At 40.1% G+C, this 12,826-nt stretch overlaps 1 protein-coding gene across 1 annotated transcript; it reads left to right on the forward strand.

The window, feature by feature from the left end:
- Window positions 1-2,021: 2,021 nt before the first annotated feature.
- Window positions 2,022-12,375, forward strand: faah2b (fatty acid amide hydrolase 2b). Its single transcript, XM_008427969.1, has 11 exons — window positions 2,022-2,323; window positions 2,962-3,044; window positions 4,171-4,307; window positions 4,403-4,612; window positions 4,712-4,831; window positions 5,474-5,609; window positions 6,927-7,044; window positions 7,155-7,274; window positions 8,687-8,798; window positions 8,895-9,083; window positions 10,481-12,375. The coding sequence occupies exons 1-11, from the start codon at window positions 2,141-2,143 to the stop codon at window positions 10,654-10,656; spliced, it is 1,584 nt and encodes a 527-aa protein (XP_008426191.1). The 5' UTR covers window positions 2,022-2,140; the 3' UTR covers window positions 10,657-12,375.
- Window positions 12,376-12,826: the final 451 nt, after the last annotated feature.

Here is a 12,826-nt window from a genome sequence, read left to right on the forward strand (position 1 = left end):
TATATGCTTTACTCAGCTGTGCTGAGTCAACGCTCCTTAGCACCAGTTTTTTGGGGGAATGTCCATCAGCTTAATACGTATAGAGACTTAAAATTTCCCCGTTCTTCTTTTCAAACTTTGCTAAATTGTTTCATGTAATCATTTTAATTGTAGTTCTGAGTTCGCTAACAATCTTCATACAGATTTGTAGCTTTCTCTTCTGGCTAGCTCTGACCAGCTTCCTGTCCATCCTTAAGAAATTCATATTTCTGCTGTTCCTTAAGAGTAAAATTTGTGAAGTGCACAACAAATGCCTGTCCTGTCAATACATTATTGAACAAAATTCAATAATATACTGAATAAAAATACTACAAAAGTAGATTAAAGTGTGGTTTTAACTCGATAAAGTGTGGAAAGAGTCAATGGATGCGAGTACATCTCGAGAAATAGGGTGAGATATTTATAACTTAGTGAGCAGTCAGCATAAAGCTGAACAGAACATTTAACTGAAGTGAAATTAAATTAAATTAAATTATGTACTATAAAACAAGGCTTTTTACAATAAAGCTCACGTTTAAATATAGTCAACTCTAATAAATTCTAAAATACATTTATTGTTTATTGTTGTTATTATTATTAAATCTAGCATTGAGGCGGTTTCCGTGAGACGTAGTAACAGATAAATAAATTATTTTCTTATCGCAGTAGATAGAGGACCAGAGTTAAGGTGTGACCCTCCAATGATTTGACCCAAAGGCTTTTATTTTGGTAAGTGTGACTCATAAAGCAAAAAAAAAAAAAAAGGTGTGTTGAGGTAAAATGAGCTGAATCAGCAGGTCTGTCCGAAACAAACCACAGTATGGATTCTTCACTAAAACCATCCTGCAATGCAGTGGTTCTTCTTTGTCTCAATATTTTTCATTTCAGAGCCGAGTGGTTGAAGTTTTCTCTGCAGTGCTTCCCTCTAGCGGTCACGCTTAGTTACTGCACTATAAGGCCATTTTCTTGTGACCTCGAGTCAAGAGTCCTACATGTGGACCGGTTAGAGTCAAGAGTCCTACATGTGGACCGGTTAGAGTCAAGAGTCCTACATGTGGACCGGTTAAAGTCAAAAACATTTCACTTCACAATGATATAGCCTCACTAGGCTAATTTTAGTCGCTCTGTTTCGGCAGCCATGGGCTTTAATTAAATGCTGCATCAGATGATAAAGGCGCTGCTGATCGACTTATTGATCACTTAAAATGCGCATGTGCATTTGTAGAATGTAAAGGGATGAATACTCAGTGCACAAATAGAACTTCACGTTTTAAAAATAGTACTTCCTATTGGATATTTACAAAAATGCACAATTGCAGATTAATTGAGAGGATCTTTTAATCGCGGTATTAAATTAAGCATGTTAGAATTACGTATGTAGTCAATAAATACAAGCCTTGTCGGAAAGAAAATAATGACTTTGCTGTTTAATGAATATGCTAAGAGTTTTGCTGTTTTTCAGTAGTGACTATTTATATGGTTATATTGTTTTATTGCCACTACTGTGCTTTTGATGAAAACAAAACACAATTTTAATCAAGCTAGGCTTTTATTGTCTGATATTAAAAAAAGAGATGTAATTATTTATTAAAGAAAATCTAATACAACAACATGCAGCTGTATTAAATTGAAATATCAAATAACACAAAGCAAAAGCGTTTTCAATTCAACTTTTACATTTGATGTTTGTGAATGAGGTTCAGATAAGGAAAACCACTCGCATGCTACACATTTTCCGTAATGAATTTTCAAAGTATGATCGTCTTAATTCGTCGACTGAAACCAACTTTTTTTACGGCATTTTACAACTCTCCTTCACTTACAGTAATTTTCCCCCCTTTGAATTAACATGTCTGTTGATTAAAGCCAGAAATGTTCAACTCATAACTATAAACATTTTTATGCAAAACAAAATATATATATACTGGTTTAACCAATTTAGAGTAGCGAAAACGACTCATTTTGATCTTATTTTGAAATCTTCCACCCTACATCCGGTTGGTTCCTCCAACCTCTCTAAGCTGCGCCATCTTGACCAGCAGGAACAGGTACTCTACATCAGGAGCCGCTCACCTCGGTCGAACAGCCGTTGACCTTCCGTCCTCCAACTCGCTGTGGAAACATGGCTCTGAGCCGCCTGGAAAAGGCTCAGGCGTGGCTCTTCAGAGCTGTCACGTCCTTCTTCTTCATGATTTTCCAGCTTCTCTCCAGCCCCGCTGCCTCCGCGAGGAAGTTGCCGCCCGTCAGCAACCCGCTGCTGTTCCTGTCAGCGACGCAGCTCGCTAAGAAGATCCGGAGAAAAGAGGTGTGCACTCAACTTAGCCAGGCCGGACACCAGTTCATTTATCCCTCTGTCTTTACAGAAATGTTGTAAAGCTAGCATTAACTTGACCTCACTTATATTTAGCTTTCTTTATTACCTCAGGAATGAGCTCAACGGTTATAGAGCCGTAACGTCTCATTATAATTAAAGCGGCAGTGCTGCGACTTGAACAGGCGAAGTAGTTTAAGTGACACCACGGCACCTGTTGAATAACAACACACCTCTGCTGCTGTTTGCTCAGTAGAAACAGACTCCTGTTTAATTTAACTTTTCTGTTGAGTCAGTATGTGCAAGAGAAATATGATTAGTTTGTTTTTAGTGACAGAGAGCATTGAGGCGTTGCTTTCTGTTGTTTGTAAACTACACATTCAGGTAATTTTTACACCCAAAGGCCAGGTAATACTGGTTGTAGGTCAGCAAAACGCTCAGGGAATATTACCCAGTCGTTAGAGGGTTTCTTACATGTTTATAACATAAATATGTGTAGCTTAAACTGCAACACTGAACTGGTTTAAAATACGATTAAAAACGTTTTAATTGCATCCATGTCCTGTTCTTAATGTGACATTGACTCGTCTTCACACAAACCCTTTAATGGTCTAAATGTTGTGTATCTGCAGGTATCCAGTGTGGAGGTGGTGCAGGCTTACATTGACAGGATCCAGGAAGTCAACCCTTTTGTGAATGCTGTTGTGAAAGACAGGTGAGAAAGAAGCACGTTATCGAACATTTTGTTGTTATCTGCACTCCTGATGTCAGACTGAATGTGGTTGGGCGATATGAGCATGGGGTCTTATCGTGATATTTTGTGGTACTATTGTGATAACGATAAAAAAGTGATGATAAAAACTATTTATTACTTCTTTTTTCAGTTTCTATGTGGCTGTGACTGCATGGCACTGCATTCACAGTACCAAAAACACAAATACTGTTCATAACATTCCTATTTGAAACGTATCTAAATAATTATTTTTGAATGTACTGATATTTATCAATGCTCTTGTGAAACAAGCAGTGGAGAAGATGGTAAAAATAACATTTCTGATGATTCTGCAAGGTTTTCTCCAGTAAACTTGCTAAGCCTGGTGATTGGGTGTTAGAGCAGTCATTCATGTTTTTGAGTTAAAAAATGTTTAAAATTGACAGAAAATTTGAAAACATCACTTGAAATTCATGTGAAGATTAACACCTGAACACCAACTATAAAGTCTTAAAAAATTCAAACATAAAAAAAAGACTTAAATAAACAAGCAATGCATAGCCTGGTGGGGGCACAAGTAAAGCCTGGTGGCCCACCAGGCTTATAATACTCTGAAGGAAACCCTGGTGCTGTCGGTTTAGTTATTTTTTTATTTGACATCATTCTATTGCAATTTATTGAGAATATGAGCATACATATTTATTAAAACATTTTTGTCACATTATATCTGCAAACCTATGTAGGATTTTTCTGTATTTAGCTCCATCAACTCTGAGCAGCTCATTCGCTCCCTTTTGAGGGAAAGCATCACCACAGTGTGATGCTGCCACCACCATGTTTCACCATGGGGATGGTGTGTTCCAAGTGTTGTGTATTTTGCCTGTAGGTGGACATTATTTACACGAATTGGACTAGAAAGGAGCTGGATACAAATGCAGGCCACACTCTTCAGATTTGTATTGGTTTAAAACAAACACTATTTGCACTTTTTTTACACTGGCCTCCCACTAAATTTCAATAATAATACATTAAAATTCTTGTCAGTCAAAAGATGTGATGTATAACCAATAAAGCCAAACTTACCACCTTAACATGAATCGCATGAGGACATTAGCTAGTTTCCCTTCAGGTTTGCGGCTGCCCTCCAGGAGGCGGCCCAGGTTGATAAGCTCATAGAGGAGGAGACGGGTGGAGAAGACGTTCTGGAGGACAGACTTCCTCTTCTGGGCGTCCCACTGTCCGTCAAAGAGTCCTTTTCCCTGCAGGGTAAATGCTCCGCTTAACATCCACACCCACATTCATGATGCAGCGACTTCTGATCAACCAGCCAGTGTTTTTTTTTTTCCCTTCCCCTCCGACAGGCATGCCCTTATCCACAGGGTTGTTATCCAGGCGGGGGGTCGTCGCCTCTGTCGACGCCCCCCCCGTGGCGCTGCTGAAGAGAGCCGGCGCCATCCCACTGGGCGTCACCAACACCAGCGAGCTGTGCATGTGGCTGGAGTCCCACAACCACCTGTACGGCATCAGTTGCAACCCGTACGACCTGGAGAGGATAGTGGGAGGGAGCTCAGGTCCTTAAAACGTTTCATCTCGTGGTCAGGTCGCCATCTCCTCTGCTTCCAGGAAAGATCTCGTCACATGTGGAGTGTCCTCTGTCTTTGTGTCCTCAGGAGGGGAGGGCAGCATTCTGGGAGCAGCAGGCTCGGTCATCGGCGTGGGCTCGGACATCGGCGGCAGCATCCGCATACCTTGTTTCTTCAACGGCATATTCGGCCACAAAACCACTCCAGGTAAAAGAAGCTGCCTGATGCATTTCGTACTCCTAAATCCTCCCTTTATGTGGATTTACAAATATGATTGTGTGTAAAAAGACTCAAACCTGATGGGATTTAAAAGTTTGCAGTTTTTAAGTACATTTTGCTAAAAAACTGTTTCACTTTTTGTCTGTTGACTCATCTATCTTTGTATGTAATGCAATAATTAAAAGAAAAATCAGATTTTAATAGATTTTTTTCCTTTCTTTTCTAAAATAAAAAAAACACAAGTGATTGAAAATATTTTCAAAAAGTGACTTTTGTTCAGTCATCCCTTCTACGAGTTGTATAATTGAGTTATTACGGCTACGATAGTTGTTCTCTAATTACAAGAATATAGTCATAATATTAGCTGAACAAAGACACGATTCTAATTACAAAAATGTTTCAATGAAGAAGCTCAGAGTTATCAGGATCTGAAGCTACCAGCTCAGTTCATGTAGTTCCTTCTCTGAAATAGTCTCAGCTGTTTGCACAATCGTTTCGAAGTACCGCCACTGTAAATCCTGGACCCTTAACTTTTCTGATTCTTCTTCAAAGGCAGGAAATCGTTAGGGTGAAAAGGTGAAACGGTGCGTGTTTCTGATGGAGCTCAGAGTTGTTGGTGGTGTGTTTTAGGTGTGGTGTCCTGTGAGAACCAGTACCCTCCCACCTCTGGCACACAGCACGAGTACCTGAGCTCTGGGCCCATGTGCCGCTACGCTGAAGACCTGCTGCCCATGCTCAAGATCATGGCAGGACCCAACGCTCACAAGTAAGACATCAGCAACATTTCACTTCACTCTTCTTTTTCTGTTTTTCACCAGTGTGTTAGTGTGAAACACAAATGAGTATTAGGATGACATTTCTCCATGTGCTGCTCTCTCTAACGTCACATAGGAAGAATTATGTTGAGCTAAATTCAATTGTGAGTCAGGATGTGACCCTAATCACAGTGTGGGGATGTGTCCTCACAGGGTATAAATTATATCATTTTAATACTGTGTGTGTATTCAAATTACTGCGGTCAGAGGCTAACGCATGTGGATAATTATTACAGGTATCAGCTTTCCTTATAAAAAAAAAAAAACCCACACACACACAGCTGCCTCTGCCTTTAATGTTTCTGTTCATTATCTCTGCAAATGTTGTGTAAACTGCCGTTTTTTATCTTTCTGTTTTTCCTCCATTGATTAGATAAGGTAGGAAGACCTGCAGCACTTGGAGCTGGAGAGGAAAAAAGAAAAGCTCTTAATGTTTGACTGCATAATGTTTGATACAACTCTGGAGGAAAATTAAGAGACCACTTAAAACAGTGGTTCTTAACCTTTTTTGAGGTACCGAACCCCCCAGTTACATATGCGCATTCACCGAACCCTTCTTATGCCAACCGCCCCCCAACCCCCACACACAAAATACTTTGCGGTATTCTGATTTAGTATTAGCTGTGTAACCACCCCCACGTCACTAGAGGCAGTACCAACCCCGAAAAGATGCGACTAAGGAGCAGATTTAGACTATAGAATTTGGTAAAAACAGTGAGTTTTGCTGAAGTAATTAAAGACAAAAGTTCAAATCCATGCTGAGTGGAACTCCTTCAATCAGTGCTCYTCCGCAGCACTGATTGGCTAAGCAATGTAACGTGATCCTCTGCAGCAAGTGATGGCAAAGCATCACTTGCTGCATTGCTTCATTTTAGTCATCACGACTTTACAAAGTGTGTCTTTACCTCCGCGGCAGAGGCTCCGCCGAACCCCTGAGACCGACTCACCGAACCCCTGGGGTTCGACCGAACCCAGGTTAAGAACCACTGACTTAAAATAATCAGGTTCTCTGATTGTACTTTTTACAGGTTTATGTTTGAGTTAAAATGAACATTGTTCTATTATTCTATGAACTACTGACAATGCACTGTATTCTTTCCCATATAAAAGAGCGAGAGTGACTCTTTTTACAGCGACTCAGCTCAGCTTAGTTTAGCTCCTGAGCTAACAAGCAGACGCTCCCAGAGCCTTGAGGTGTTACTCAATCAGTGATTTTCTTTTCTTTTGTCTTTATCAGCGCTCTAATCAGCTTGCATGTGTCCAATCAGGCTGTCCTTAAACGCAGCTGTGGACCTGAAGAAGCTGCGGTTCTTCTCCATCCCTCACGACGGCGGCTCCCTCTACTCGTACCCCGTTAGCAACGAGCTGCTGGACGCTCAGGAGAAGGTCTGTGCAAAAAAAATAAATAAATGAAACACCTACAGATAAGCAGCACACACACACACACCAAAAGCCGGGGAAGTTTCTCTCTGATTTCTAGATGTGACGTCCTGCAGGTGGTGAAGCGTCTGGAGGCTGACCTCGGGGTCAAAGTGCAGGAGGTGTGCTTTCCTGAGCTGCGCTACAGCTTCCAGATCTGGGACGCATACATGGGTCTGCCTGATGAAGAAGGAAAGGTACGAACGTCTGATGGAGCGAGCGTGCTAAAATAAACTGGCACTCGCAGCTGCTCCGATTGCATGGAAATCACTTTAAAATTTTACTGCTAAGTGGGACTCTTTAAAACAAGCTTGTAAAATGGTTTTATAGGATTTAATTGCTTTTTAAGCTTCACTAAACACTGAATTTAAAGGAGAAACGGTGGTGATTTTTACAGTAACCAGAAAAATGACCAATTACATCCTTTAGTGCTTGTTTTGATAGTTATAAAGACAATTACTTCTTTTTTTAATCTGACTTTTAGGTTTTGAGATCCTCGTTCAAGTTCTTTTGTCCAGCTTAACACAAGCGTACCTTTTCCTGAACTGGTTTCTGAGTTAGTGAATCAATAAGATTAGGAAACAATAATGTAGCTGCTGCACTGATGAGCGAGATGAGAAAAGTGTTTTTGTCCAGCCGCAGAGCGTTCTGCACCGCGCTGTGAGCCGGATCGATCCTCCAGCTGTTCATGGTTACAGTGAAGAGCAACTCTGAGTCATAGAAATGTTTGGCTTATTTAAACTAATCTATAGATATAGATTGAACTTGTCAGTATGAAAGCGAAATAAACAGAAGGACACATAAATACTTTGTGGATGGAGAGAAGAAAAAAGTTTTTATGTAAATTTAGAGAAACTTTCAGCGACAGTAGAGTTTTAAGAGAGAGAGATAGAAAAAGGAAATAGAATATGAAAATGTATTTTCCAACTTTTTTCATCCATGTTTGTAAATGCAAAGAATTGGATGCGGAGATGAACAACAAGTAGCATCCCTGTTCCCCTAAAACTGTCTTTAACTTCAGAACTGAGTTCACCATGGGGATGTTTTGGTATGAATTTGTCACAAACATCATACGAAGGTTTATGTTTCAGAGCGTAAGAAAGCTCTGAGAGATTTAGCCACAGCACTTATTGTAGTCTGCAGCCCAGAAATGCAGCTAATCTGTTTAGCTGCCGGCAGACTGCATACCACAACTGAACCTGGACTCATTTCAACATCGCCGCGATGTCGACCCACCGTCCTACACCAATCGCCTCTTGAACAGAATCTCACGCTGCCATTTCAATTTGGCTTATTTAATGCAACCAAACAGAGTTGAGTCTTCACTGTCCGAACGGATTTACGATGTGGAGTTCACAGTCCATCTGATAATCTGATAAGTTATTAAGTCCATACCATAACTCACTTACAACTTCACTGTTTGCAGCACATAAAGCAGCATCTTATTGATTCCCTTTGTGAGTTTAAAGTGTGTGTTTTAAGAACATCAAATTCTGCATGGGATTTTGAGGGATTGAGGGTTTTGTAGAACTCCAGAGCTAAGGAAATATAAAAACAAATCTCTGCTATGATTTTAAAAACAGGAGCAAATGTTTTCCTCCTCCTCCAGCCTCCTGTGGCCTTCGCGGAGCTGATGGGGGCGCCGGGTCGACCGGCGTGGGCGTTCTGGGAGCTGCTGAAACGGATGGTGGGAAAATCCGAGCACACCATGCCTGCTATCTGTAAGAAGAGGACAGATAAAAAAAGCCCTGGCACTCATTTACATCGCTGTTATTGTGGTTCATGATAAATGTGTGCGTTGTGCAATTGGGTTTTAGTGCTGGCCCTCTTTGAGAAGACCCGCCTGTCCAAGGCGTCGCCTTTCATCATCCAGCAGAAGGAGGCGCTGCAGAAGAAGATGGAAGAGCTGCTGGGCACCGACGGGGTGTTGCTTTACCCGCCTCACCCTCGAGTGGCACCCAAGCACCACCACCCGCTCTTCAGACCCTTTGACTTCGCCTACACGGGTCAGTGATCGAATCGATCCCTCAGAATCGACCAGTTCCGATTTAAGATTTGGTTGCAGCAAATAAAGCTAACGCTGCTGTCTCTGTGTTATCTGAAAACACGTCACCTGGGGTCTAGATTTGAGGAAATGAAGTGTGGAACATCAAGTCTTGTTGTCTTTTTAAAGTATGTGTCAGGCTCAATGTACAACTGCTGTGTATTGAGTGTGTGTGTCGGGATTAAGGGTGTAAAGTTCAGTGTTCAGCCGGTCAGGATAAGACACATTACTGTTGCTCTGATGCTTTATTCTTCTTGTTTTTAAGGATCAAATGACAGTGAGGAGCTCAGAAGTTTAATTTAGAAAGAAATGATGAGAGAATCTTCATCAGTGCAGACTGAGCCCCTGCATTGCTTAGCAGGAGATACATTAATGTTATCATTGGGTCATTTAACACATTTGTGGAATTAGGTTCGTCACAATAACAAATTTTGCCGGATTGTTCCAGTAATTATTGCGATAAATGGTAATCTTGTTATTTTGATTCCATTTTCAAGTAATGCATTGATAATGCCATAATAATGCAACCAGTTAATTTTTTATTTTTTTAGAGAGTACTTAATACTGTAACTGGAATATTTTTGAAATATCCAAAATAGTTCATGACAACCAAAGACAGTAAATAAAACAGAAAAAGCCCCCCACTTACAAACAAAAGCATAAACAAAATGGATTATGTCTGTATACAAAATTGCCCTTCAAGAAGTACTATGTGAATGGAAACAATCGAGCTCATGTTAATTTAACATGCAACTAATTGCTTATTGTGACAGGAATTCACAATAGTGGAGTCTCAGAGTTGTAACTCATTTTATCAAAAACAAAATGGATGAGGTGTGATTAAATGGTACAATTGGATCAAATGCATTATAATTTTCAAATTTGCTTGAAAAACATGAATTTTAGAAATTTCTGTATTCCTACTTTGATGCTGTTTTTACAAAAGATTCTGTAAGAAAATCACTTATTTTTGTGCTCCTCATGTGAATTTTTTTAACACCATTCCACTTCTCATAAAAAAACAACAACCTGCATCTAAGAACTTCTTACTGAATTCTAAGAATTGAGTTCTGGTGCAAACTATTGAACACTTGCACAATGCTCAGTAGTAATTAGCAGCCAATCAGATCCAGATCTTCCTATAAACATCGGCCACTCCTTTCTACACAAAGACAATAAAGTCACCGTTTACAGCTGCAGGTCACTTCCTGATAGGTAAATGTTGCAGAATGCTTTGCATGTTAAGATCAAAGCTGTTAATATCATCAGCAAAACTCTGTAAGGATTTGGCCACTTTTTTTTTTTTTCCATTTCAAACACGTAACCCATTAATCATTACATCCGACTGTCCATCTCCAGGTATCCTGAACATCCTGGGGCTGCCGGTTACCCAGTGTCCTCTGGGGGTTGGTGAGGAGGGCCTTCCTCTGGGCGTGCAGGTCGTGGCCGGAAAGCTGCAGGACCACCTGACCCTGGCTGTGGCCCTCTACCTGGAGAAGACCTTCGGAGGATGGAGGGACCCCGGAGCGAAGTGAAGCCCCTCTGCTGACGGACTGACGGTGCGTTGATGAGACAGCTGCCGTCTCCTCGTTCTGCCTCGTCGCACCGCTGCAGCACGCGACCGACCGCATGCAGCCTGTGTGCTAGACGAGCAAGTCTGGTACTAACAAGGAAAAACTCGTTTCAGTTTGATGTTTTTTATCTCGGGCGTGTCGCATCATTCACATTTTCATGGGGGACCAGTTTTTTGGCTTGATTTTATAAGAGCAGGTTGTACGGTTGATGCTACGAAATCCTCATTCTAGGTTCTAAACAGCTTAGACATAAAATTCAATTCTATCAAAACAGTAACTTCATCATTGACCAAAGTGCATTATAGAGATTAAACTGGAGGGTCTAACGAACCAGAGGAATGAAATGCAGATGTTGATGTATGTTGGTGAAGGTGAGGCTAATTGTTAAGTATTGACATGAAAAAAAAAACAAAAAAAAACAAGCAGAAAGCAGAGAAATAATAATAGCACAATCTTCATCAGATGAGAAAGTTTCTCGTTTTAGTGAATTAAAACTAGAGGATTTTTCTCTCTTTGCAGGTTTTATAAGAAGGTTTGACTGAAATACTTTAAATCTGCTGCTTATTCTTATTCCCCATGCAAAACTGAGTGATTATTATCATGAATATTCAAGGTACCACTTCATGCTGACGTTTACAACACAGGGATGAAACGTCCTCAGATCACCAAGTGTCAGGTTTGGGTTGACACCAACCTGTGTCAGTGTTGGGTTTGTTTTCTACTGGCTGAACGAAGTTTTAAAAACAAAACATACTTCCACAAGTTTGACTTGATTGTGGAATTTCCTCTAATTTACAAAATTGAACATACAGGCTCAAATATGTTGGCAGATGTGCATACTAATCTTTCATTGAGGGAAACGATATGCTTTCTGTAGCATCAACAAGCTCCTGTCATAATTCTGCTGGGATATTTGATCCAAAAATTGATGTTTGCTCATTTTAACTGGTTGCTTTCCTGGTACTGATCCAGCTTTTTAGCATAGATGATAAAATATTCAATAAGGTTTAAATAACTCCAGAAGTTTTTTTTATGATTGAATTCCCAATTTTATTTTATTTTTTAAAAACCATCTACTGATGAAAAGTTGTTTTTTTGTATATTTTTGAGCCTGTATGGAGAATTTTGTTCTTATCTGGATTTTAGAAAAGCCACAGTAAATTAAAACAATTCTTTTTGCAGGTCTTTTGTTTTTCAATCGCCCTGACAAACAAAAACATTAATTATATTAATGTTCATAATGAGTGCCCATAAACTTCCTACTGTAACATTGTTACAATTCCATTGTAACAATGAGCCTTAATATGGTCCTGACTGTAGTTTACAGTCACTAAACTGTAATTAAAACCAGATTTCTGATATTTAACTCCTAAAAGCAACAAATTGTTTGCACTCTGAGCCTTTAGAGTGAGAAGGAAGCTGTGGCCGACTGCAACCAGTTCAAGCATCGACATCGTCACACGACCTCAGACCAAATCATGTTTTAACAGTGAAGCCTGTTCAGGTATTGTAGCAACTTTTGAGGCACAATTTCCCTTTTCAGACCAAGTTCTAGGTGAGTGGAAACGCTGTTGGAGTGTTAAGCTGTAGCACTGTGCAGACTTTGCTTTTCACCACCGCTGTGTTAATAAATCTTCCACTAATTTATATATAAATCTAAATAAAGCTCAACTACAAACAGTTGGTGGTTTCCGTGACTGGAGTTGTGTGACTTTAGATTTAATATAAATCCATCCTTTTCTTCCTGAACCACCACAGCCGACTGCTTTAAAAGAGCTCTTGTTCTTTCGATCACAATTCGAAACTATGAATCAGACCTGGAAAAGATCGGTAAACAAAAGTTTTGCTTTTTGGTTTCGCTCCTTCATTTAACTCGATCCGTCTGATCGCTTGTAAATAAAACGGCAGGATGCTTCAACTTCTCAGTTTCCCCAGATCCAGAAAAAAATGACATTTATGTGTAGCTGCTTCATAAGGAAGCGTCTCTTAAAGGTCGACACTCCTCTGTTAAAGCGTCAAGGTTCGTGGTGCAAAAGAAACGAGACCGTGATGAATTATTTAAAACTTGTTCCACCTTTAATGTGACATGAATACAGTACAGTTCAACCAAAAAATAAAAAAATTCAGGGAG

This window comes from Poecilia reticulata, linkage group LG14 (genome assembly GCF_000633615.1).
Source record: "Poecilia reticulata strain Guanapo linkage group LG14, Guppy_female_1.0+MT, whole genome shotgun sequence".
Taxonomy (NCBI): Eukaryota; Metazoa; Chordata; class Actinopteri; order Cyprinodontiformes; family Poeciliidae; genus Poecilia; species Poecilia reticulata.

Bases quoted from the DNA above. Each gene is read 5' to 3' on its own strand.
- faah2b (XM_008427969.1), top strand. From the start codon at position 2,141: ATGGCTCTGAGCCGCCTGGAAAAGGCTCAGGCGTGGCTCTTCAGAGCT. The intron at 7,275-8,686 runs GTACGAACGTCT...CTCCTCCTCCAG, and splicing joins TGCCTGATGAAGAAGGAAAG to CCTCCTGTGGCCTTCGCGGA. The intron at 9,084-10,480 runs GTCAGTGATCGA...GTCCATCTCCAG, and splicing joins CTTTGACTTCGCCTACACGG to GTATCCTGAACATCCTGGGG.